We start from the raw sequence: 26,855 nt of genomic DNA on the forward strand, positions 1-26,855 counted from the left end.
TAAATGCTAAAGCTGGAATTAACTTTTGGCCAAACCTTACGAGGGATAAAGTCTTGTTACATGTTTCTATTTTAACTATTTCTAATCCTCAGGTACAGAAATGTATACACAGTCATGCCTAAAAAAGGTGCTGAAAAGCAAACATGGTAACCCAGACACTGTTGGGATTTACATTTTCGGCTTCCAAATTCAGTGTATAACCTTTGGGAGATGGTTAGGAGATAGGCAGAATCTGTTTGCCAATTCTGAAAGACTCCTACCAAGGAAAAAGTACTACTATCTGAGAGTACAGATTTTCTCCTGGTTAGCACAAGTGCACTCAAGCAAACGTTTAGCTGAATTTTGCAAGTTCAGTCAGATGAGGCTGGGCCCCAAATGGAACTGCTCTCTGCCAAAACACACTCTGTCTTGCCCCTGTCTGCAGGACTGACAAGCTTTAAAGGTTGCATCAGGTACAGTCTGAAGTGGAGATGTAACAGCACTTCTCTTTAAAAGCCATGATGACTCCAGTACTTCAATTTAATAGGGAGTCACACTACTTTTAAAAGCCCACAAGAGAAGTTCAAGTTGCGAAATTGCACGGCCTTTAAGGTAGCACAGTTAAATATGCAATTTTAGATGGTTATCAGTTTGTTATTAAACAAACCAATCAGATGCAGCCACAGAGTGCTATTTTGGGCAAAGCTACCTTATTCATGGTTCAAATTGGTTGCCAATCTAATGTTTCCATCTTATTTCCTAAAGGAAAATGGCTGAATAGCCAGTGTACTGAAATACAGAGCTACTGAAGTATTTCTCTAACTTAAGTCGAATGAAGGTAATGGGTGAAAACAAAACCATTTAACTGATTATTATGTTCCAAACAATGAAAGCCACTGAAAGGGATAAGTACTCAAAATGAGAGCAGTTTTACTTATTTTTTTAAAAATGTAGTATCTGCAATGAGTTTACTATGAAAGCATGATGAACAATTATACTGAATCATCACAATTGCTAAAATATAATGACCTTTACTGTGATAAATCTTTTTGTCAAGCCAACATGCAACCGATCGCCCCTGCATTCTCAAGTGACGTTCACTTCATGCATAAAATTAAAGCCATTCTTTGAACCGCAATCCTGACCGGAGATGCCTTGTATGCCATTGTTACTGAAAGCATGCAAGAGCAAAACCCTGAAGCTACATGGCTTTCATGATGCACATGTCCTTGAAAATATGGAGTTTAGATCTGCAGTTGTGATATGCCTAAAGAGTTAAAGCTTTCCCTTCTCCAGAACCTAAGTCAGGTTCTCTAGAACCGAGCAGCAGTGGATCCGCAAGAGATCTTTGAAAGCCTGCTCAGTCGTGACATTACTGTTCTGAAGACTGCTACTGAGGACATAAAGAACTTGTTAACTCCATTCTATGCCCCATGGATTGTCAGCCTTTTTTATATCATGGTCCACTTAACTGAATGGAACTTTTACAATCTCAATTTCATTTTACTCATGCTAATTTGCACTGGCACTAATAGCCATTAACTAATGGAGACCAGCACATTTGCAAGAGTGCTTGTTAGGAGGAACATGTACTTGTGCTAATGCATATTACCACGAATGTGTGTTACTGCAAACACTCCACAGAAAAGGAAAAACCGGTCAGGAAGACATGACTCTAAAAAGCTGCCGAGTGCGGAATCTGTGGTACAACTCTTAGAAATCTGAATTCATATGAATACACAGCAGATTCCTCTGACTGGAAGTGGCATTTATGTGGGAAACTTCAGTAGCAATGTTCCCTGAGGATGCATTCATATCCCGTATCATTTCCTGTTGTTTGGCCCTAGGGTTAGGCACTAATTTCCTTTAGCAGCTGTTTTGTGGAGCAAGATGTTAACAGCAAGGTTAAACCACTGACTGCCTGCTCACTGCATATTAACCCACTTAGATGCACCCTAAAATGGCAACTGGGGTATAACTGCCATGCCACACATTTTCAGTTGCCTGTACTAGTTCTCTGTTGATACACTGCCATACACAGGATGTGTGCAATAGTCCACCATACTTTTCTACAAAAGTTTTGAGACATTACTATGGTCTCTAAGGATATACATCTCATAACACTATATATGATAATGCTCTCACATCTTAACACAATCCTGAACACTAATATCTGTGGTGAATTTCACAATCTGACTTATTTTTGCTTCATGCCTGAACCATCTAACCCATTTTAAATCATGCAATTCACAAAGTTTAGCATTCTGTTTACCTTCACATTTTGAGCAGATACAGGTTCTGTACAAACCTCAACTGAGGCCACAAGGAATATCAGGTTTTAATTTTGCCTCAGCAGCCAATTGCTTATAAAAGTAGTTGGAGAAACAGCAGAGAATCGAGTCATTTTTTCACTCTAGTTTCAAACGGCACCCTTTGAAAGGGTGCCTTGCAGCAGACACTTAATAGAGAGATGCAGTGAAAGATGGCAGCAAAGAACAGCTGAACAGATTGTATGAAATTCCAAGCACGTGCAGGCATGCTGCTGGCAGGAAAACTAGTGCTCTTCACCAGAAATTGAGTTGTGACCTATCCAGAGTCAGTATTAATCACAGCTGATACAAATCTAGGTACCAAGTAGGAAGTGCCATATCAAGTTCTCTTTCATGGATCCACAAGATATAAGCTTCCTCACTACAAAGACCAGCAAACTGCTAAGCCCACCAGTAGCCCATTCAATTCCCTGGTAAACTGTATACATAGAAAAGCAACTTTTGCAAAAACTGCACTTTGGTTCCCTGTGGAGAGTTAATTTCTCCCGGTGGCCACAAAGAAATGCCCATTTACCAATCTGCACTATCACACCGTTAATCATACATTCAAAAGGTGCAAGGGCAAACTCAGCATCAGGACCCAGGGTAAAGCCATATCTAACTTTTGGTTGCTAATTTCAAAGTTAAATTGAAGTTTCCAAAGCTAGAGAAGTCAAGGCAAGCCAGCTTCATACTTGTGTTGCACTGTGCCAATATTCAGAGTGGTCTCTCAGAAACTAGGTACTGTACATGCAAATGCTTCATAAGCCCAACAGCCCCAGAACAGGACACCAGGCTAAATCAAAGATTCATGCAAAGGTTCAACTGCAAGAAGCTGACACAATCTCACAACTACATAACTCTACATAGTGCAGAGTTATGCAACTGCACAGTTGCAGGAATTCTGAATAGTTCTTCCCACATCATCTACACAGAATGCTTCCCATTCCTTTCCAGTGGCAGCCACTAGAGCATGGCTATATTTCACAGGTTCTTAGTAAAAAGGTATTTTATACCACAAAGGGTATGACTTGGGGTTGCATGATATACCATTAAATTTAGCAACCCGAATGAAAGCAATGACTAATGAAAGGTAATGCCTTCTACAGCCAGAGATAAGGACTATATGTCCATGGGCTGGACAAAGACATGTTGAAGGCCTCCCTCTAGTTTCAGGATATATGCAGCAGTCTGTTCCCTCGGTGTCTACATATTCCAGAAGAAATGTGATAGCGCAACACTTTAATGGAAACAAACTGCCCACAGATGTATGACCTGTTTGGACCAACAGCTCATCATGGGTTAATTTACCTGCAGGGGCTGTTGTGTCATTCTGGGCACCATTTCTGTGTGGTGCACACACATGACCAGCTTGCCCTCACTTGTGTCATGCAGATTCAAGCAGGAGGGATTGTTTGAGCATTAGATAAGCATCAAATAACCCCAAACAAGCCATGGGCTTTAAAATATTGTAGCTGTCAATGAATGCTGCTCTAAAATGAAAATGCAACAGAAAAACAGGTAGGTTATTCACCCACTGCAGGAAGCCGCAATTAAGACACGTGTATGTTGTCTGTGTTTACTTTGTACATTTTTTTGAAGCTCAAGTCTGTGAAACTTATGCCACAGCTTTTAAAACAGTCTCCTATGACCCTTCACCTATTAAGCAATGCACAGCAGCTATAAAATCTTTAACTGCCATCAAAGCACACAGTGTACCTAAAAGCAGCTCAGCTGGCATGCTACTTGCAGAAAGAACTTCCCAGAAAGGCTCCCCTGGCATCTACATTATTCTCTTTTCAACACCAGGTGAAGATCTTATTTTGCCAGGCATTTTATTGCTTCAATTCTATTTGAAATATCTTACTATATTTTAAATCTCTGCACTTCTGCTAGCTTGATTGATTGAGAGAACTTCTATGCCGCCCCATTTGCCGAAGCCTCGGGGCGGCTCACAATCTTAAATAAACAAACACAATATAAAACAGTATAATTTAAGTTGCCCTGGCCAAAGAATAAAATAAATAAATAGTATTAACAATTAAAATAACGTTTGAATATAAAGGTCTTGGTCTGGCGCTGAAAAACAAATAACGACGGCGCCAGGCAGACCTCTCTGGGGAGCGCATTCCATAAATTGGGTGCCACCGCAGAGAAAGCCCTCCTCCGGGTACTTACCCTCCTAATATCCTTCATGGAGGGTTCCCAGAGAAGGGCCTCTCCCGCAGATCTCAAGGGGCGGGCGGACATATATGGACGTAAGCGCTCCTTCAGGTTTTATTTAATTACTTTTATTTTATACTGTAGTTATAATCTTTTATATTGTATATTACCATGTGGTATTTTAAAGTGATAACTGTAAACCATACTGAGTTCTTTGGCTAATAGATAGTATGAAAGTAATAACTAAATGGTGCTACAAAGACAAGGCATTGATTATTTCAGTTTTTCCCAAAATGTCTCTTTTCCACCCAAAAACACAGGGTGAAGGCTTCTTTTCCCAGAGCCTCAACATTTCCAGAAATGGCATAGTTCTAGCCTGAACACAGAAAGAGAAAAGATTACATTCCTACGCAACTGACAAGTTCAAGCAGCTGTAGTCTGGTTTTGGCAGAAGACTAGGTAATGGGGTACCAGTGTGCCGCTCACATTCTTTGACAGAAGGTCAGCCTTGCGGTTTAGCACTTCCTCAGTATCGCTTCCAAAACACCCCATGAGACTGCTGCACAGTCATGCAACTACAGCACGATGCAGTGATTAGAGTATCGGACTGGGCCACTGGAGATCCAGAGGTCTACGCCTCTCTCTGCCATCAAGTCCACTGGGTGAATTTCAGTCACTGATTCCCAGCCTAACCTACCTCACAGGGTTGTATGCTGTGTCAATAAAAGAGAGCGACAGGAGAGCCACCATGTAAACTACTAGTGTGCTTGAGGGTTAAAGGAAAGACTGGACAACCACATGTTGAGGATTACATGAGTGGAGCCTGCTGGAGCCAGGGGTCAGACTAGATGGCCCAGAAGGCCTCTTCTGCCTCACTTTGTTTCTATGGAATAGCACATAACAGTTCATATATTGCGACTCTGCGGGCTTATTTGACCTACAGTTACAATACAGGGCTTTTTTACAGCTCTATCGCTACTGCTGATCCAGACTGACACAGCAACTAGGATAGTAGCACTGCAAAGGGGGAAGGACTGTCTACATCCGTATAAAGCTACTCACTACCTAAGGTCAGCGCAGGAGGCCCTTCTGCGAGAGCCACCCCTCAGGGAGGTGAGAAGGGTGGCAAATAGGCAAAGGGCCTTTTCTACTGCTGCTCCCCATCTCTGAAACTCCCTCCCTAGAGAAATTCAGCTGGCACCATCTTTATTTTCTTTGCAGCACCAGGCGAAGACATAACATTAAAAAAAAATTAATACTTAGCCTTGTGAATGCTGGTAGCCTTTTTATATTATTGTCATATTGGTGTTTTAATCTTTTAATAGTTTTAAAATGCTATTTATATATGTGTGTTTAATATGGTTTTTTAAATATATGGTTATAAGCCACCTAGAAAGGCCTTTTGGCAGTTCTAGGCAGCATATAAATATGTGCATAAACAAACAAACAAACGTAGAAGCAAGACTATTCTTGGTAACACTACCTTTTTGACCCGCATACACTGTCTCTCCAGTTAGGACGTGAATGTCCTGTTGCTAATATTAAAGCTATTCACAAAAGTGGAAAAGCATTCTCAGATGGATGAGCTCAATCAAGAAGCACAGGCAAGAAACAACCTTTTAAGCTCAGATGCCCAATGGCTACCATTTGGACACAAGGCTCAAATGATAAGCTGTAGAGCTGTTTCACAGCCTCGAGGTGCTTTTCTCTCATAGCACGCTGAAATTAAGACAGCATATAAGCAGAGCTATTCTACCAGTGCTGCCCCCATGGTCACTGCCTGAGGATGATCCAAGACAACATTTACCCACAGGCCTAGCCAGATGGACATAGCCTCAATGCGACACATACAATCTCTACATGCACGCACTTAAATAAGCACAGCAGCAGCGCAGAAATTACAAGGAATTGGAGTGGGGTGCAGAATGAAAGCAGGATGAAGGTGCTGTCAAGTACTTACCCAATGTCATCTCTGTAGACACGAGAGATTAAAACCTCCCCCTTATGATTATAAATGAATAGGCCTCCAATCATGTTGAAATCTTAGTCTTCCTTTCCCATGGTGCTTAGATCAGATCTACAAACACAGCAGAGGTAAATCATTTAGTTAACTTCAATTGCAGCCAATCTGAGAGAAGTCCTCACACTTCTAATATGATTTCCTATCCTTCATAACATATCAAAACATCTCCATGAAAAAATAAAGTTGAATCTGGCAACCACAATCTTCTGTTTATCAAAGAGTACTACATTGTGGTTTGCCAATCAGTGCACTAGCCTCTGCTGTGCATAAACTACTTTTGAGAGCATCTCTGGAAGAATGAAACTCCTCTGCCTTACTTCAAGCTTCTATCTGGAGACTAACCGACTGCTCCCAATTTCTGAAATAGGCAGGCACCTCCAAAGCACTGCATAAAGTTCAGCGTAGTGATGAACGTGAGACAGAGTCAGGGCTAACTCAAAGATACTGAATGTCACAGACCCTTAAGTTCTAATACTGCATTCCTCCATACCCATATAGATATATTCACTTGGGAGCTGCTGGTTTTTTCCACTACTGAGCCACACAGCACCACAGTATTGTTTTAACTGGAAATCTCAATTTCCATGACTTTCTATTTCAATGTACCCTCTTTGTGTAGTTTTATCTTGTACACCACCTTAAGAAGGTTCCACCCTCAAAGGTGACCTGGAAATCACTTTAGATAAATAGATACATAATAGGTGATAACAGATCTTACTGGACCCTATGACCAACAAAAATCCTATTGACCAAGGACGTCTGTGTTCTCTACAAAAAAAGCTACCTTATTTGCACAAATGTAAATGAATGATTTAGAAAGATTTAATAGCTTCCCAATACTGTAATATCTTGTAGCTGTCAGAGGATCCCTTTATAGTGGCTCTGTATTAACTTCCAAGAGGCAAGCAGATAATTTAAGATATATGCATCAGTAAATATTAAAGCGTATTCTAACACTATACAATGTTTATACATAATAACCTCTTCCCCAACAGTGGCGAGTACTGGGCACTGCCAAAACATACCCTTGAAAGAAGCAGTATCATTCTTCAATCCATTTAGTTACAGGTCCAGAATTAGTAAAATGATGAGAGAGACATGCTCAGAGAGGGAAGTTGCATTGTATCAGCCAAATCAGAGCAGCTTTTTGGAAAGAGTTTGTTGAATCATTCTGAAGAGCCTCGGCAAGGGTTCCATTCCCACCCCTTTTTTCCTAGTAATACTACAGATCTGAATGGTGGTCTGAAGGGGATGCTGGCTGTAGTATTTACCATCTGACTTATGCTGCTCAGTACTGTGCTTCAACTCCTCTTCCTCTCCAAGAGCAAGCCACTCCCCACCCCCAGCCTCCTTCTCCCACAACAGGCTCGTTTGCTTCCCCCGCTACCAACATCTCCTCTTGGAACTCAGCAGTTGGTCAAGAACCTTTACACCCCCAGCGTCCACCTTCCACTGAACGAATATCCCCCTTCTAAATGCCTCTCACTTAACACATTCTTGCCACTTCATTCCAACTGCAGGTAGAATTTTTAAGAATAGAGAAAGATTTGTTTCATAAATTGACACTGATGGGATGGAAGAAAGCAAAAGGGAGCTTCTTTAGGGAAAGAAAAAAAACATGAAGTTTACTTTGAGGAGAAGGGAAATACTGTACTCTAGCCTTTTAAACCCTAGGTTTGAACAGAAGCTTGGGGCTTGTCAGACAAGTTTGAACAATGCCTCATTGAAACAACTGTAGAAAAATCAGGCTTGTGGTGAAATGCCATCTGAGCTAGCAGTCATTCTCCTTTGGAGAGACAAGTTGTCATTTGCTGGGTGCAGAAGGGGCAGCACTCCACACGCATAAGGTACTTTTATAATATTCTCATTGGGCAGAACTATTTTTTGGCTACTGAGCATGGGCATGCATTGTGGGCCCTTACTATTATAATATATTTTAATGCTAAGCAAACTGTGTAAAACCAGGCCAAGTTTCTCAAAAACAAGAGCCACAGAAGGACAGCATGGTGAGCCTCCTTGATTAAGAAACAGTTTGGCGATTCCATATGGGGCTCAGCCTTGTAAGGCACTGCTGGCTACATCTCATTAAGCTATAATGTATTACAAAGTTGGATGACTCATAGAACTGATTGCCAAGAACTGTACCAGACAAAGACCAAATTATGTTTCCAAGCAATTGCTCTTGTTCGGTGGAATAAAGAAGGGAAGCTTTGTCCACAGAAAGGTCTGCTGGAATCAAGATCCAGATATGTGACATCAGTTCTATTTAATCAATGCAGCACAGCACCTATAATCTGAAGTCAGAGAGCCCAACAAACTGTACCCTTGAGATATTCTACAGTATTAGACTGTCTGACCTCTCTCACTGCAAGCAGGAGTGACTTAACAAGCCTTCAGCCCATAAGCATAATAGACAAACCATGATGTGTCTTTCCCCTGACAAACCAGAGAAAGAATCCAAGAACAGAAGTTCATTGGGGATTAGAACAAGCTAGAGGTCCTACCTCATACATTGTACTAAATAAACAAACCACTAACAAAAGGTACACGGTTTCTTCAGCAGCCTCCCACATGTAGCAGGAACTACTGGGCAGCATGCCAGGGGAATCCTGATGAACTGGGTCACCACACCGGAAGGGCAGGGAAGTGGGAACAAGGCCACCCGCTGCCTTGCATTAGGATGTGCATCCAAGTGTTGGGAGTAATTCTTCTGCACTGGTATGCTTGCAGTAACTAGGCTGGTAGAATATGCTACCAACCTACCAGACTTAGCATATCATCTAAACCCCATTACCATGACTTGGATTTAGTATGTCCTGGTTCGGATTACACCTTAAATTCACAGTTAAGCCAAAAGTGTACCTCACATTTGATTGGCAAGTATATAAAACATTTTGCAGTTGTCCAATTATTGTCAAACAATTTGTATCTTGCAAATAATTGGTTTGAACAAATTCAGCTTGTGATCAGGCTTGCTTTTGTTCAGCAGCTCCTCCAGATTAGCACTTCTGTTCCAATAACTGTTCTTATCCTAGCCTTCAAAACAGTGCTGTAGATGAGAGATTATACATGATGTCCTAAACTGGCCTAGGACACTGCCTTGTATAAACAAAACGGCTGTTACAGATCAAAGGCAAGCACGGTTTGTTCCCTACTTTCCAGACAAAGCAGACAGCACCAACAGAATGTTATCCTTCTCAAAAGAACTTCTTTGCTAGAGCCCCTCTGACAGTCCTCAATTCAATTAATTCAATTCTCACCTTCTGAACAGCTAATCCCTTGCCATATTCTTGTTTACCTTTATCTTGTCTCATTTGTGATGAAATACGTAATTTGCAACATGAACTATTAGCCCAGTGGTAAATGCATTTTAGTAAAAAATTTAACCCTGACCCATTTCAAATCTGATAGCAGTTGTCTAGTCAAAATTAAACCTAAGCTGGAAGTAGGCCAAAGGAAGGGTGGGCATAAGGTAATAATTTCAGTAGATCAAAGTGTTTCTGAGTGCAAAATATGTGGCTATAAGAATCAGGAGCATTCCCCAACTAATAGTAAATTATGTACCACTGGTTTTAACAGAGCGATCAACATACCTGAAGCAACTATAGAAGACAAGTGAAACAGAAAGCCTTTATGCCTTTCCAGTTCAGTTCTATAGCACCATGGTTCTTTCCTACAGCTCTGTGGCTGTTCCAGCCTGGGTTGAACATTAGATGCTGTGAATAGATGGAGTGGCATGGTCTCAACTGTTCAGGTTTACTTCTGTACAGAGCCATTCCCAGACACTTAAGTAATCTGAAAGCAAGTTCATGGGGGGAAGGTTTTTATGAGGCTTATGTCAGAAACGGTCATCCAAAGATCACAGAAAATGCTCTGCCCCTAAAATAGCCTCAATTAAGGCCATGAGATTATAGTGCTGCTTAAGATATTTGCTTTGCTATATTTGACTTGCTTGTATCTGTCCTGTGTTGGCTGAAGCAGACCAAGACCAAAGGGCTAACCTAAAGATGGAAGGTAATGATGCAGACGTACCTAATAGACTTAGGTAATCAGATTATGTGACATGGTGTAAGAGCAGAGTTAAGGAGTCCAAGAGTTCATAATAAAGAGCATCAATCTCAATGCAAGATAGGGAGAACAGCACTGCTACCAACACTAGTGAGACAGGCACTGAAGGCTTTTAACACCAGAGACTGCTGAGAACTACCCCAGAGTTCAATTGCAGAATGTCAGAGCTCTCTGGTCAGAGGCCTACTCACGAGGAACTCCTCGCACATCAACTGGGTCCCTGCTTGGGCCTGTCTCCTTCAGTGTGCTCAACCTGTGGCTCTGCCTTCTCTCAAGCCAAGTCCTCTTCCTCAGTAGGCTTAGGTACCTGCTGTAGTGCAGGCTTTAACAGGAACTGGGCACAGTCCCCCTTTAACTTTTCCTTATTTGGTGAATGGTTTCAATGGGGGAATGCCACAAAGGATCACTATACCAACAAACTGAGTAAGACAGAGGGCACATGAGCAGCAAGGCTGAATGCAAACCAGCCAAAGGCCTCGCTTTTATCCTGCGCTTAAGAGTTTAAGCCGTCTCTTAAGGGCTTCTAAGGCCCCTTGATGCTGAACTTCTCCACACACAGTTAACTACAACATAAACTTATCAGGGACACCTAATGCTCCAAAGTATTGAGCAAGCTTTGTTAAATTTTTGTTCATCTTAAAGATGCCATTTTTACATTGATATATTTCTAAAGGATCAGAACAGCTATATACTTTTTTTCATACAGTTAGAATGTAAGGTGTTTGAGTGACAGAACCCAGGATTTTGCCTGACACAGTAAATCAGGTCCTACATTTGTTTAAAAATGTCATAGCAGTCTATGCTCTTTGAGGATACCTTCTTGTTCTGGTATCAAAGCTGAAATCTTTGCCTTGCAAAAGAAAATGAGTATATGATAGAGCTATAGGGGGGAGACGAGGCATGCAAGAATGAAAATTATGCAACAGCTGCTGTTTTGTGGCTTCAGTTCACAAGAACCAGGGACTTCTCACATCTTCTACAGAATGCTGAAGTGCAGTTTTTCCAAACAAGTGCTGAATATGCACAAAGCTAGTGGAAGACTAACAAGTAAATGCTTTTGCAAAGAACCATTATAGATTCACATACTAGCTGGGTCAAATATTAAAACAAAGTAGAAATTTGTTGGCAAACAAACAAGGCTAAAAGGAGGCAGACAGGACTCATAACTGCTTTCTTGTGCACATTATTTATCTTGTAGACACAACTGCCAACAGACTGTTTCATAACTGAACTGGAGAACCAAGTCTAAGAGATGTTGCCCTAGTACAAGGCCATGGACAGAGCAAAGTTTTCAGATGACCAAACTCTTCCCCTATCCTCCACCAAGATCAGCACCAGCCCTTGGGAATGTAACAGCCACTGGAGATCATCATAAGTACGCTGCAACAGGAACCAACCCCTCCTCAGAGAAGCTTTGACCCAGTTCACATGTTAACAGAAGCAAATACTAGGTTATGAAATCCATGGGTTGTAGGGTTGAGCTCCATGCACAGGCTGCTTCTACCTTCTGTAGACAAATGGGCACCCACAGGGATTGTGAGTCAGTTGTGTGAACCCAGACCACTAAGCTGCTTAGGACTAAATGACAAGATGAGTTCTTGCTGATTTCTTGCTTATTTAACCAGTGGGTTAAACCAGTCAGCTCTCCAAGGTCTGCACAACACAGCTACATCCTCTGATTATGTCTATCGGGCGGCTGTTCACAGAGAGCAGTAGTGGCATGTATACAGTGCACATCCCATCAAATTCTTAATTAACCCATAATTTGCCACCACTGCATGTGAAGCAGTCCTTTATGTTTCTATGTTCCTGTTCTGAGCTACTGGAACAGGGCCACCATGGAATTCCATGCAAAGTTTGGCAATTGTGGTCATTAAATTGTTAGCTCAGTATCTTGGCTCATAAGTATGGATGGCACAAAGGCAATAGTTCCACTTTACTAATTCCAAACAAGGACTTCTAAATGTAGTTATTGGGGCATTGGATGCTATTTACAATGTGGCTGAATTTAAGATGTACTCTGCTTCAAGAGGATCTAACAGCTGATCTAGAAATTTAGCCTGAACTTCAGAGTTACCATTCAAGTAACACAAACCCAATTTCAGACACAACACTCAAAAGTATTTTAAATCACACAGAGTGAATGCTAATTGGTTGCTGCAATTTAATATGTGTCTAGATTTTAAGGAATCTGGCTTTTTTTCCACCTGGGGAAAGCGAAAGCATGGCAAAACCAGAAGCAAATTGGTTGTAGGGCCAGAAAGCTATCAAACAGGGTATGAGTTTAAAAAAAAAAAAAAATCTAGCTGCCTTGCAGAAACAGGGAGATGTAGTCATAGCTTGAAGACCCTTGCAACAGCTCAGGCTTAGGAGAACTGCAGACACATTTGCATCTTCTGTCGCAGGGTGATGGGATGCCTTAAGGCTGCCAAGCACAGCAACACGCTTTCTTCCCCCAACCTAAAGCAAAGTCATCCAGGTTCAGCCATTCTTACTTATGAAATTGGTCTGACTTGTGCTCATCAAACAAAACAATGGGCTGTGCAGCAGAGAAGCCGAAAACGGCAGGACATGCAGCAGGATTCCGATGACTGCTGTTAACTGTTCCTACAGCCCCCTACTGCTATGTATAAACCACAATCCTTCCACAAAGTAGGCAAGAGTCCCAGCCTTGTTGAGATGTGGCCTGCAAGATTTACCACATATACAAATAGCTGAAACAGGAAGAAAATTAGCTCTGACAATTAAACTAAAGCAGCTTAATAAGCCAATTTTCTGCTTAGAGCCTGGAGTTTGTCACTTTAATGAACAACTGAAGGACAGCTGGAGTCACACCCAGCCTAAGAGCACTTCATATACCTATATGCAAGCAGGCTTTTTGTGTTCTCTCTCACTAAAGCACATATTCTGTGTTGTTCTCTTCATGTGGCCCAAATGATGAAAAATTATAGATATGCTGATTTATAGGTTAATGCACGTGGAGACCTCTTCTTGTTTCCTCAAAGGCCCAAACTTAACATTCAAACCAAGGATAATCCTACCACACACTGGAAGACAGCAGAAGTTTCCGTAAGTTCCGAGTCGCCTCAGGTGGAACCTGACAGGCAAGGAATTCTGCCAGCACACACTTGCCTTCAGAGGAGAAATAGGAACAGTCAGCTGTCTCTGAAAACAGGCTTATACAATTATGTATGGTGTGCAGTAGACAAGAAGAGGGGGTGTCCATCTCATAATATTAGAGCACAGCATCATCCAGACAAGTAGTAGTAATCACACAGTGCATTCTTTAACAATGGAACTTGCTGCCTTAAGGACACAGTGACTGCCTGCAACTTTGAATGGGGAAGATAAAGACATGGAGGAGACAGTTCTTAGTAGCTTTTAGTCATAACAGCTCTGCGTTATTTCCATGATCAGCAACAGTATGGCCTTAAAAACCAGTAATTTGAAAACACAGGGAAAAGACACTACTTTCATGTCCTGCTTTTGAGTATTCTAGAAATTCTGGTTAGTTACTAAGGGAAACATGCAACATTAGAGAGGTCTTTGATTTGACTTAGCAGTGCTCTACTGTTCTTTCTAATTGGGCAAAATATTTTACATAGTAACTATTAAACATCATACTTACAGAGATCTCCTTTTATGAGTTTTAGTATGCACATAGGAGGACTGAGTTATGCTGTATATGCATGCACCCTCTTCCTCTCTCCAGAGATGAGAAAAACCAGCAATAACTCATAAGCTGAGTTGCTTGAGACATAAGTAACAACTGGTAAAAGTTACTGCACCAAGGCATGCTATTCTATTCAAAAATATAACAGTTTCATAGAATGATTATGCTGGTTCTAACAAAGACTTATGGCTAAAAAGTATCCACATAAATGGATAGAAAAACACTATTCATCACAGAACAATGCATGGGAAGGGGCTATAACAGGCTGTCATATCAGTTAATATTTATACAGTTACATAAAGTGCCACTGGAGTACATTTTAAGTAATGTAACGCAAGACATGCAGCATCTCAAGAGTTGGCACAGGTCACCATCATTTATATGCAGCCAGAGTCACTGCCATGATCTTTTTTTCCTTTTAGCAATATTCCCCAAGTGAGTAATAGCTCTTGCAGATCCCCACCACCCACATGAAGATTAGAGACATCTGGACAAACTTAAGCGCAAAATTGGTAGAAATTTACCTACCCTCTAAAAAAAGTCACCACTAGTGTTTCTTCATATTATGGTTCCAAGAATGCCTTCTTTCTGAAAGCTATGATTATACAAGATTATGCCAGAAAGGCATGTCCTGAAAGATAAAGGCCAGAGGCCAGCAGAAGCAAATTCGGACCCTGGCCCCATATCTTCCCTTTCAAGGATCCCCTCTCAGTCCAGGTCTTTATTAACTGCAAAGGGCCTAAGATAAAGGATAAAGCCATTCCAGGAAAAAAAGGAGGTTTACAGAATTTGGACATATACCTTATCCTCCATGAATGACAACTGACTGCAAGCTAGTCCAGATCACTCAAAAAGAAGCTACACTGGAAAGCAATGCAAACAGCCCCATATTCTAGAATGTTTTCTTGTGAGTAAATGTCCTAACTAGACCATGTGGTAACATTGCTACACACTTGGGGTCTATACTCCTGATTTTAAGGAAATCTGAAGACTGCCTGAATAAGCTTTCCAGCTGAATATGAATTGACTGCACAATAAACTGGCTGCTGTAGAGCTCTAAACCACTTAGCCTACTGAACTTGTGCAGTTGTCTATCAGTGACATAAGGTAGCCTTAAAATTTAACGATTCACCTAGTGACCTGTGGCAAGTCATACTCACCCTCAAGCTACCCAGAATCAAGAGAGCTGTTACAGTGAGCACTGACAACAGTACAAAGCAGCCGTATGAGACCTGCATCTTCCTCTGAAGAGCTACATCTGACAGTAAGAAGAAAGTATTTCCACAGTACAGTGCTATGACAGCTTTCGCCTCTGCCTCCCACTTGGGGAAGAGAGAAATGAGGCAGATATTTGCAAGTCAATCCAAGGCTGGCTCAGAAGAGAATGACTTACTGCACATTATTTTTCCTGTCACTATGACAGTTTTTCCAAGCTGGCAGGTAGCTACCAACCAACCTAAATGTAGAGGCTAGGCGAGATTTTGCCAACTATATGCACCCCCCCCTCTACGCACAAACACCTGCTGGTAACTGACTGGAGCTTCCTTTGGGGCTAAATCACTTAAGCTTTATGGACACAGGACTGGCAGCAGTTCATACTTCCTCCCCGAGGAAATACTGCTCTGCACAATCCTGGCCAACAGCATGTGGACAACTGCGGCCAAAGTCTGTTACTCCTGGCATCTAGCCAGATCGGTTGAATACATTTTCAGATTTTAAGTAAATCTCTCATTTTTTGTATCAAGCACCTATCTAACCTGTACAATACCGTCACACCTTTACAGTGCAAATAATGGGATGCAAAAATGTGCAAACTCCAACTGCACAGCAGCAAAATATATTGATATGTCTAACACCAGTGTACCAAGGCTACAGAAATGCCGGAAGTCTCTCTTCCTGTTTAATGCTATGGCAAGCACAGCTGATACTGTCTTATCTTGCTGGGGCCCAATCCCACATAGGGGGGAGCCATACTTGCAGGGAATTGAAGTCCAGATCTCATAGACCTGGAAGCCAAAACTCTTATTACATTGAGCAGGTCCTAGGTAAAGAATCATAAACACGGGCATCTTTCCTGTTTCGTTTAAGTTTGAACACAGCAGTATTTAATACAGTTCTGAAACAGACCTTTGAGGACAATCAAGTTGGCATCAAGCCAGGAGGAAGGAGAAGCATCCCCTCACCTTGAGAATTTCTAGGATGACATGCAAGTGATTCAGTATGCATTATAAATAAAATATGTGGAGCAGCTATCATGTTTTCCCTTCCATTTCCCCTGCCACCACCTTCCACAATACACATACCTATATGCTTCTGAGCCTCAGTTCTCCACAGAAGGCCATTCTTTTTAAGATTGGCCAGAAGAATGCCGGCAGTTGTATGCCTTGTCTGCCTCACCAAATATAAAACTGCACCTTTAGCCACTTAATTCTCTCCCACCAGATCTAGGCTGGTTTCAGGCAACACAGTGACCCACAGTGAAGGGTTAAATGTGGGTGAACTGTGCACTATATGCTTGCCCAAACCCAGCCCAAATATCAAGCCATGGCATGAACAACCTCTGCAGAGAACCAACGATGTGCTGTTTTCGTGCAGACAAAAGCCTGCTCTCCTGGCTGGGTCCAGACAACACAGAAATTCATCCAGCAAAAGCTCACACCTAACCCCCGAGTTCACGTTACCAGGTCGTCTGAACACAGTCAATGCTCACCCAGAAGCACCATGCGCTGGCCTTCCCCTTTCTCCTGCCAATCCGTACCCGAAGAGGAGCCCTATTTTGCCCCAGATCTCATGACGAGCCGCGCCGAGGGAGCAGAGCGCAAGCGGCGACAGCCCCCGGGACGCCCAGCCCAGGGCGGCCGCGGCTCCACGCGCCCCTCGGAAGGCCTCCGCCCGCCGCCCGCGGCCGCCGCGGCTCGGACACCCGGCAGGGCCGAGCCCCTCCCAGGCAGGGCAGGCGCGACGCCCCCCAAGACCCCGGAGCCGCTCCCGCACCAGGAGGCGCCGCTCTGCTGAGGAACGAGCGACAAGCCCTCCGGCCCACGAGAATCTTCCCTCGGGAAGGAGGACGGAGCGGTAACAAACGAGGACGAAAATAACACGACCAGCGAGAAAGAAGGAAAGGATCACGCCAAATCCGCATCACGATACTACTACTAAGAGTAACCCTGAGGAAACGGCGAGCCCTCCCGCGCCAACGGAACCCCTTCCAGGGAAGGAAGAGGGATGAAATTAAAAAAAAATGTAAATTGCGGCAATACTAAGACCACTGTGGTTAATCCTGAGGAAAAGGCGAGCCCTCCGGCGGCGGCAATCTCTAGGAAAGAGGCAGTGTGGGAGGAACGGAACATAACGGCAGCGGAGGACAGACGAGGCAGGCAGGCAGGCAGGCAGGCAGGCAGGCAGGCAGGCAGGCAGGCAGGCACACCGGCGCGACCCTCGCCCAGTCCAGCTCACCTGCGGGAGCCGCCACCGCTCCGACGACCGCTCGCTCCGCGCCCCGGTCTCCTCCACCAACTGGTAAGATGGCGGCTGCGCCCCCTCCCCTATCACTGCAGCAGCGCCGCCATTGCGCACGCGCGGGTCACACCCGGCCTTCCCTGCGCATGCGCCCCTCTCCGAGACTACTCTTAACTGCGGTTCAGATCGACTGAGTGGAATAGTGTTAGGCCGGGTAGGCTAGAAAGACCCAGAATGCACCGCGAAGGTACAAGGTTCTACTCCTTAACGGCGCGCAATGCGCAGTGGGGTGTGTAGTTTCTACGGTCAGTCGGCTATGGACGGCTGAAGATGCCCCAGTTGCATGCTGGGGCGTGTAGTTCCTCGAGGATAGGCTGCTCCTGGGCAGTCCAACGGGCTGGGCAGTGCAGAAATGGACTACGTCTGCATTGCTTATTCATATCAGAAAAGGATAAACGCGCGGGCGGCCATTGTGAGCAGGCTTGGGCTTCATCAAATGCTTAAGGGGTGGGGGGCGCAGGCTGGCCGCACCCGATCTCCGCCAGCGCGGCTTTCCAGAACGTACAGCATCACGTGTAATCGGTTCACACGAGCAGGTTCTCTCTGGTTTCCTGCTTGTAGGTGAGCCCATCTTTGTCCCCAAAGTGGAGGACAGCGCCCACTGTTCCAATCTCAGACGGTGCGCACGTTTCTGGAGAAGGCAGCTAGCAATGCCGGTGGTCCGGGAGGCTGCATGCCACCCTCAGGGTCAGAGGCGGCACGCTTGCACACAGCAGTTGCTGGGAAACATGGGTGCGAGGGTGCTCCTGCACGCCTAGCCGGCGCATGACCTTCCCGCGAAGGTGACGCTGCACTGGATGAAACCCTGGCCTGACCCAGTGGGGCAGGCAGGTGAGGAACGTCAGCCTTCCAGAATCGGGGCAGGGGAAATTTCTGCAGAAATGGGAGTTTCCTCCAAACGCGCTGTATCTGGAGGAAAGGCGGTACAGCTCGGGCGGTGTAGCCGCCCGACCTAGGGAATTTCAGGAAGGCCACGTCGGGAAATGAGATCCGAGTTCCCCCCTGCCCCCGCCTCGCCCCTGGCCTGCACCTGCGCAGACGTCAGCCTTGCCAGCAGAAAGGGAGGCGGTTCGCTTAAGCGTCAGGGGCTTGCCTTTGGAGGCTTCCTTCCATCTGTGTAAGGATTTGTGCAGGATATTCCTTCCACGTTTTTACATCCTCAGGTTGTCTCTGACTTTTGGCAACCGTGTGAATGGACACCCTCCGAATTCCTATCCGCAACAGCCCCGCTCATCGCTTGTAAATTTAAGGCTCTGGATTCCATTGATCCATCTCGCATCTGGTGGCTTTCTTCTGCTTTCAACATTCCTTAGTGGGATTGTCTTCTCCAGTGAGTCTCACTTCCTTATTATTCCCTATTCTAAAAAGTGCTCTCACAAAAGCTTTTGGCAGGAACAGCTTAAAGGTAAAACAGCCTGAGAGTTTTTTGAGGGAGGGAGTTGTATTTTGCCCAACCCATCATTGAACCCCAGCTTCTCATCAATTGAATTCTGCTCTGGTGCAGAAAGCAGTTTGCTCACATTTTGTATGGCAACAAGACCTCTGGCCTCTTAAAAATGCACAGAAAATGTTCGCTTGATCTGGTACCTTCCAATTAAGCTGGATGCTCCCAGCTTTCCTAGCCAATATCACCAGCTAGACATGAACAGAGCTTAAGAGGAACAGAAAACAGCTAAGAGATGTCAATCCTATTTTTCAGAACTGACATCATTCTTGTCAATCTTTTCAAAACACAAGAGGTACACGTTTCTATCAGCAGGATGAAATCTTCCCATTTTAAAAATAAATTTCTGAAATCCCACATGTAGAAAATAATGTGCAGAAACATCACCGTGTTAATCTGTAGTTCATGTCACAAAAAATGCTAAGACCTGTTGGCTTTGTCCAGAGGAAACTGCACATCAATTCAGTGGCCTGGCTGGAGGGGGGGAAACATTCCATTAACATACATAATGTGTTAATGCTCAACCTACCTTATACAGAGGTAAGGCATCATTAATGACCAATTCTTTCAACCAATCCTCATAGGGTTTGTTTCCAACCCTCAGATCACCTTTGTTGTCCTCCTCTGAACCCTTTCCAGTTCATCTGCATCTTTCCTAAACAGTGGGACCCAGAAATGGACACAGTATTCCAAGCAGGGCCTAATCAATACTGAGTAAAGGGGAACTAGCACTTTAGATGATTTGAAAGTGATGTTTCTATTTATACAGCCTAAAATAGCATTTGCCATTTTTGCAGTCACATCACACTATTGACTCATTCATCTTGTGCTCTACAATTCCAAGATCCTTCTCACTTGCGGTATCCTTGAGCCAAGAATTCCCCATCTAAATTCCCCTAAATGGCTTAGGTCCAGTATGTCTGAAGGATCGCCTCCTTCCCTACAAGCCCTCACGCCCCTTAAGATTAGCGGGGGAGTCCTTGCTCCAGGAACCCTCTCTGAAGGAAGTACGGAGGGTGTCTACCCGGAGGAGGGCCTTCTCCGCAGTGGCACCCAGACTATGGAATCTGCTCCCCAGAGAGGTCCACCTAGCACCAACGTTATACTCTTTCCGGAAGACCTTTTTATTCGACCATTATTTTAATTACCAACAGTTTTAGATGTTTTAGGATTTTCCCTTCACAAGTCGCACTTTCTATTTTTTCCTCCTTTTTCTTAAGTTTGTGATGTGTTTTTTATTGTTTTAATAACTGATGTTTTATATTGTATGTTTATATTTTGTAAGTGCTTGGTGATAGGACGGGATATAAATGTCTGTGATAAATAAATAATACATAAATCTTGTAGTGAGGCATTTGGTTTCTTTTCCCAAGGTGCAGAACCTGGCATTCGTCCCTACTTCTACACTGTTACTTCCAAGCCAGTGCTCCAAACGATCAAGATCACTTTGAATTTTGCTTCTGTCTTCCAGGGTATTAGCTATCCTTCCCAATTTTGTGTCATTTGCAAGATAATCATTCTTTGCACTTCCATACCCAAATCATCAATGAAAATGCTGAAGAGCACTGGGCTCAGGACTAAACCCTGCGGTACCCCCCTCGTTGGCTCTCCCCAGTTTGGGAAGGTGCCACTCTAGCCAACAGTGGATCCACTGGACAGCTATTTGATATAGCTCACTTTTAACTAGTTTGCTGCTCTCACCCCTCACCAGCTGATTATTAGCACCTGCTTTTCCTTTAACACTCAGCATTGATTACTGGGACCCAATCTGAGCTAAGGTGGTAGTAGTATCATTGCACCTGTTCAAAATCAAGGACAAAATAAATACAGTCACAATACTTGTTCGGAAAAGTGGCCATGGTGCCTGAAACATTTTGGACTGAAGTGTTAGTCCTCTTGAAATCCATCCTGTGCCCTCCTAGGATGGACCTTTGGAATTAAGGACATGGCTAAGCACTATGCTGGCTCAGCAAGTTTATGGTTTTAAAGCTTTTCCCCACCCGACCATGCTGCTGTGGTGCAGTTTAGGCATTTTAACATTCCGACATTTTAACTGCCGCCATGGCAGGCTGATTGGCACTGGATGGAGAATGTCAGGAAGGAGGAGAATGCCTTCAACCCCAGGATATGAAGCACTGCCCAAACTTCACGACATTTCAGAAGGGGCACATGGCACATGCTAGGGACCGATTCAGGCTGAGCAGACATGTTTCTCTGGGTTTCCAAGTGGAGTGTAAGTGTAATTCATACATGTCTGCCTTTTCAGTCTACGCAGTACAAATGTTTTCTTCACCTTTTTTTATTTCCCTGACATTCTTTCTCACAAGCTCCTTTTACTCCTTTTTCTCTTATTGCCACACATTTTCTTCTCCATTCCTTTCCTTCTTGGCATTACTTTTCCTGTCTTCCCTTTTTTCTTTACTTTTCTATTCACACATCAGCTCCTTTTTGTACAATAGCCTTTCTACAAAACTGGACAAGACTGGACACTGCCCCAAATTCAATGTTCAGGAAAGGGAAAGTTGAGATATTAAAAGCAAAGGAAGAAAGGTATGGAGAAGAAATTCTTGTACACTAGGAAGTAAAATCACTCATTTCTAGAGCTTTTGAAGAGTGTGCAGACATAAAAGCCAAGTGGAATGCAAAAATGTGACCTCCTTCTCAAGAAACTACGCAACTTTTATCATGTCATTCAGCTTCAAACAGTAAGTGTATAAAATAGATAGACTAAGATATTTGGATAGCTGGGAAAATGAGCCACAGAGACAATATTTAGTCCAATAAAACTATTTTATAAATAAAAACACATAGGATGGTTTCAATTTATATAAAATGGGGCACGGAGAAAAGGTAATATGTATGACAAAATAGCACCGAAGGAGAAGGAAGAGAGTTTGAAGGAAAAAGATGATGATATATCATTACCAAGGAAGGGAAAGGACCGGCAAAAGGGGAAGTGAGAAGGCATGGGAGTGAAACAGAAGAGAGAGAGCGTGACACAGTGGTCATGCACAGGCGGATGGCAGACAGAAAGAAAGCGGCCCAACTGAAAGGACCCACAGCAAAATGGCAAAGGTACAGATGAGAAGAACTGATATTACAGAGAAGCTCTAGCAAGTAAGGCAGAGCATGAGCTGAGGTTGGACTGGACACGGAAAGGAAAGTAGCAGTGGAAAGAGCACTTCAGTCTACAAGAGCATGCCCTGCCAGTACAAGAGAATCCAAAACCGGTTGAGCTGGCACACAGAACGTGCGTGATAAAGTGTCCATACCAGTGCAGGAAGGTCAAGTTTGGACAATGGCAGAAAGAGACTGGAAGTGTACCGTCTAGTGAATGCTGCACAGTCTTAAGAGAGCGTGCTGCTTCCGGCGCCTTGGCAGCAGTGCAAAACCCTGGGATATTTAAGTAGCTAAAAATGCAGTGTGAGAAATTGTACAAGTGTTTGTGCGCGGAACAGGGCCAGGGTGTGACAGCCAAGGTCTTGGGAATTCTTAGCTGAACAGATTCCAACCTCTACAATCAGAGCAACAAGATCTTCACTCATGAGTACCTACGGGAAGCTGAATCCGCACTAGGAATTGCTTAGAAACTGTATAAAGCTTTGTGCATGGTAAAGTGTGTGTGTGTGTGTGTGTGTGTTGCACTTTTTCAACACTGCACGATTGCAGGCTCCCCAAGTCTAGATTTAATACGTTTTGCATTCAACACTGAACATACATGCACAACAAAGGAAGACACGGACGAGTGTGGCGTGGGAGGCTTTGCTTAAGGAGGGAGCTGACAAAGAAGCCACGAGGGAAGGCGAACAACTATGAAGATGTCCCTGGACTTCCAGAATCTCTTTCCCCCACAATTTTTGTTCTGCCATTTAACAAACAGAACATGCCTAGAAACACTTTTAGAACTATATATTCCCCACTGTCTGCCACCAGCGTGTCCACTCTGGGGCGTGACTGCTAGCAATGCGGCCATCCAGACTCCTGAAAAGTTTAAGACCCCCACAGAACTCTTGTGTGGGAGCAGCTGATGCCTTGCTACCTCTGCTGCTCTTTCACTCATAATTTAAAAGGAAAAGAAAGAGACAGTGAGAAGTCCAAAAAGCAGTTCAGGTAAATAAGGCAAGGGAGAACAGGAGAGGGGGAATGGAAAAGGATGCATGCACTCAGGCACACAAGACACACCGTTCTTTTTCACTCACAGCTTCCTTCCTTCCTCCTTTCTGGTGTGGCTAGAATTCATTCAGAGCCTGGGTCCAGCAGAAGACCTCAGCTCTGCTCCTCAGTGTTAGATTTTTAGAATTCCCTTCCCTTGCTCAAGACCACCCTGGAATGGAGGTAGCCTGTTGAAGTCCCACCCAGCCGTGGTTTGAGGTGGAGACTAGCATTACGGTTGGCATGCAATATGCAGGGCTGAACTGCGGGATGGTGCTGGCCTACCTGGGACCCTTCTGGGGGAACCTGGTCAAGTCAGATCCCCCGCAGAGGGAAGTGGAATAGGTGCACAAGGGCTATCCAAAACCAGGCAAACAAGATGCACGAAGGCCACCGGTTAAGGATCCCATCTGTCCTTGGATGGCAGACAAGCAAATCAAAGGGAAGACCAGGAGAGTACATGAGTACTAGGACAAAGAACTAGAGATAACAGACAGCCGTCCCCACTGATGCCTAACTTTGGCAGAACTGTACTGAGGTCGCGTGGCACTGGAATGGAACACCCTCTCTAGAAACTACAATAATGGCATGTCCACATGAATGTCATGATTTAAAAAATCAGAATGATGCTGCCGGGTGATCATGTTCCTGCAAGAAAAGATTAACTTTGCCCCTCGGGTCATGCAGATTCAGACCAGTGAATCAGCCTTGTTTAGCGCAATCGCCATTCTCTCTCTACTCCATATCCGGGCCGGGTATCCTTGCTTAGGTGGCCGAAATGCCGCCAGCCACCCACAACAGCAGGGCTGGCACTGCACTTGGCGCACCCCTGATGCCCACCTTATCCTACCCCCTCCACCTGTTTTTGGCATCAGAGCGTAGGAAGGTGCCTTATGTGAAGTTGGGCATTTGCTGCCCCTAACACCGCAATGCCAACTCTACCTGGCAGCCAGGGCTTCAGGAAGGTGTTCTTCTAGGCCTGCCCAGGGATTCTGCGGACTGAACCTGGGAGTGCTGGCATGCCGAGCAGGGCCTCTGCCAGTGGCTGGCCAGCTGCGCAAAGCTGCCACGAGGCTGCGTTTAACCCGTTTTTCAACTTTTATAATACAATCTACGGGGTGGAGAGCCCACTCAAGAATGAGCTTGCCCACTGGCCAAAGAATGCAAACAAGCTACTGAGGGGAAGAGAGCTAGGTGGGATGAAGCAGGAGCGCTCCACACCCGGGCAACGTTTTGTGGCAAGTCCCACTGCCCTAATTCTGTTGCTACTCCGGCGGGTGCAGGAACTGACTGGGGTGCTCATCTAATTCATGGTGGGAGGGGGGAACCCCACCGCAACTCCCCTGCCAATCACAGTGCAGGGAACATCCATGCCATCTTCTGGCTCATGGACTAAATTAGCACAGCAACGCTTCTGCCATGGGACATTTCAAAAGGGTTTGCCTGTACACTTGTAAGTTTCTCTTCACAATCATGAAGATCCAGAAACTTGTTTTACTAAAAACAGGACTTGGAAACTGAATTTTGTGGACAATACTATATTCAGAATCCCAGCATGCATACATAAGGGTTAATCGTGTTCACAATGACCGGGGTGGGGGGTGTGGGGTGGACATTGTGCCGGCTGTACCATACAGCTAAGAAGCTCTGTGCATTCTTTCTTTCTCTCCCTGCCCCACTCCCTCACTCTTTTCATTTTAAAAATGGTCAAAAGGAAACCAAGTATGAATGAGACATGGGCCTCAAAGGAAAAAGAAGGGAAGAGAAAGCACCAATTCACACTGATGCATGGAAATGAGCCTGGAGATAGCCAGTGACTCAGACATCTTGACATAAGGGACATGAGATTGATAAGCTAATGAAAGACAGATCCTGCATGCAAAGGGGGGGCTCTATTAGGACATCTGAAATAGGAGAGATACATCAAGAAGAAGGTTAACTAGGATTGCTGGTATAGAGAAACCCTGGCTTGTGGAAACAGGTTTTGCGTTAACGTTATGGCAATGTAATACATCAAGCCTTTTCCGGGGGAGAGAATGGCACTTGTGTCACCTTAAGGAACAAGAGGCACAAGGGGCTGGTGCTCCCCCTTTTGGTCCCCACTGAGAAGAGGCAAAGAAGGAAGGTGGACTGCGAGCCCCCCCTGCACACTTCCCCAAGGAGGCCCTCCTCACAGTCCCAGACGTCCTGCACAGCGGAGCACAGGGAAGCCCCAAGCACCTGGCAGGACAGGAGCTCACCTGCACCTCACAGCCTCCTGTGAGTGGCCACCAAGTTGCTACACTTATCAGCCCGAAGACACACAGAGTTGGATCTTAGCCCTGCTCCCCTCCCGTGGTTATGGACAAAGTGGGGCATCTTCCACCTGCAGGAAAAGAAGCCATCTTCGGCCCCCACGTGGGCCCAAGTGCCTGCCCGTCAGGCTCTGCGTCTTCCTCTGCTGGGGGAGCCAAACCACCACCAGAGCACGCCACGGCTCTCCCCGCCACGGGCGGCCAGCTCAAAGGAAGTCAAACACCCCGTAATTCTTGGCTGCTCGGCAGAAAGGGACACAAAAAGGGGCGAGAAGAAAGAGGGCACGTGTTTAGGGCAGGAGTAGTGAGCCGGCACGGAACACACAGGTGAGCAGAGGAGGCTCCAGGCAGATGCGGATTAATGGGTTAACGAAAGTGTTAGGGGGCTGGCACAAGCGGGGCAGGCTTGCCTCGGCAGGCAGGTCCGGGGTGGCCGGGAGAGGCTGCTGGGCCCGTTCGCAGGCAGGGATTAGAATCAAAACATTTAGTTCAGTTTATTTTTTTCCCTTTTCATAATTATCAAGACCAAAACAAAACCAAAGGTCGTCCCACATGGACGGAGGGCGGGTCGTTTCTAGGAGACAAGCCGACGGGGAAGCAAACAGACAGGGACGGGGGGCGGCGTTTCACATTACATCCACAAAAAACTCACTGGGGTTGCCCATGGCCATTCGGAATGACTGTCTACTGGCCGTCAGTTCGGGGGGCACCGAGGCCAGGTCTCGGCCCGGGGGAGCCCCGGGGGGTCCCAGGGCCGAAGGTGGCGGAGGCATCAGGAGTGCAGGAGGGCTGTAGAGAGGCGGCAGGCCCGGAGGCCCGTACGAGTGCTGGCTGTGATGGCTGCGGATGCTGTGCGCCATCGAGTGGTGGCTGCGCTGGCTGGCCGGCACCGAGCGCTCGCTGGCCGCTCGCTCCCGCCGCATGCTGCTGCGGGTGGTGTGGTCCGACTCGCTGCCGCTGCCGCCCGACTTGGACTCCCCGGCCTTGGGCTCGCGCTCCTTCCTTCTCTCACTGCCGCTGCGGTTCGAGCCGCTGCTCCGACTTCCTGCAGGAGGAGCAGAAATGGGTCAGGCCGCAGTTTAGGGCACGTGCTGAGTTGCGCCAGAGGGGAAGGGTGGGAAGAGGGACCTGCTCACCACGGCAGGTATGAAGAGTTGCGCAGGAACCCCGCTCTGCAGGGTCAGGCCAGAAGCCCCTCTGGTCTGGTGCTCTGCTACCTGTCACGGGCAGC

The 26,855-nt window shown here is 45.3% G+C and overlaps 2 protein-coding genes across 13 annotated transcripts in view; both read right to left on the reverse strand.

The window, feature by feature from the left end:
- The window catches only part of AP2M1 (adaptor related protein complex 2 subunit mu 1), a 32,034-nt gene extending 14,210 nt beyond the window's left edge, over positions 1 to 17,824 (reverse strand). For 3 of the 7 annotated variants that reach the window (XM_044422305.1, XM_044422302.1, XM_044422304.1), the window contains exons 1-2: positions 17,672 to 17,823; positions 6,412 to 6,528 (exon numbers count right to left, since the gene is read on the reverse strand). In XM_044422305.1, the coding sequence (XP_044278240.1) occupies positions 6,412 to 6,485 (74 nt within the window). In that variant the 5' untranslated portion in view covers positions 6,486 to 6,528; positions 17,672 to 17,823. Of the gene's footprint in view, positions 1 to 6,411; positions 6,529 to 7,499; positions 7,521 to 9,656; positions 9,662 to 13,046; positions 13,063 to 13,583; positions 13,605 to 17,671 lie in introns of those variants that run through there. The other 4 variants (XM_044422300.1, XM_044422298.1, XM_044422301.1 and 1 more) reach the window with 4 other exon arrangements.
- A 4,125-nt stretch (positions 17,825 to 21,949) lies between these two features.
- DVL3 (dishevelled segment polarity protein 3) overlaps positions 21,950 to 26,855 on the reverse strand; it is a 52,693-nt gene continuing 47,787 nt past the window's right edge. For 4 of the 6 annotated variants that reach the window (XM_044422309.1, XM_044422307.1, XM_044422308.1 and 1 more), the window contains 2 exons: positions 26,277 to 26,669; positions 21,950 to 25,862 (listed from right to left, as the gene is read on the reverse strand). In XM_044422309.1, the coding sequence (XP_044278244.1) occupies positions 25,831 to 25,862; positions 26,277 to 26,669 (425 nt within the window). In that variant the 3' untranslated portion in view covers positions 21,950 to 25,830. Of the gene's footprint in view, positions 26,670 to 26,855 lie in introns of all 6 variants that reach the window. The other 2 variants (XM_044422311.1, XM_044422310.1) reach the window with 1 other exon arrangement.

Source organism: Varanus komodoensis, unplaced genomic scaffold, assembly GCF_004798865.1.
Source record: "Varanus komodoensis strain SLA01 unplaced genomic scaffold, ASM479886v1 scaffold125, whole genome shotgun sequence".
Lineage (NCBI taxonomy): Eukaryota > Metazoa > Chordata > Lepidosauria > Squamata > Varanidae > Varanus > Varanus komodoensis.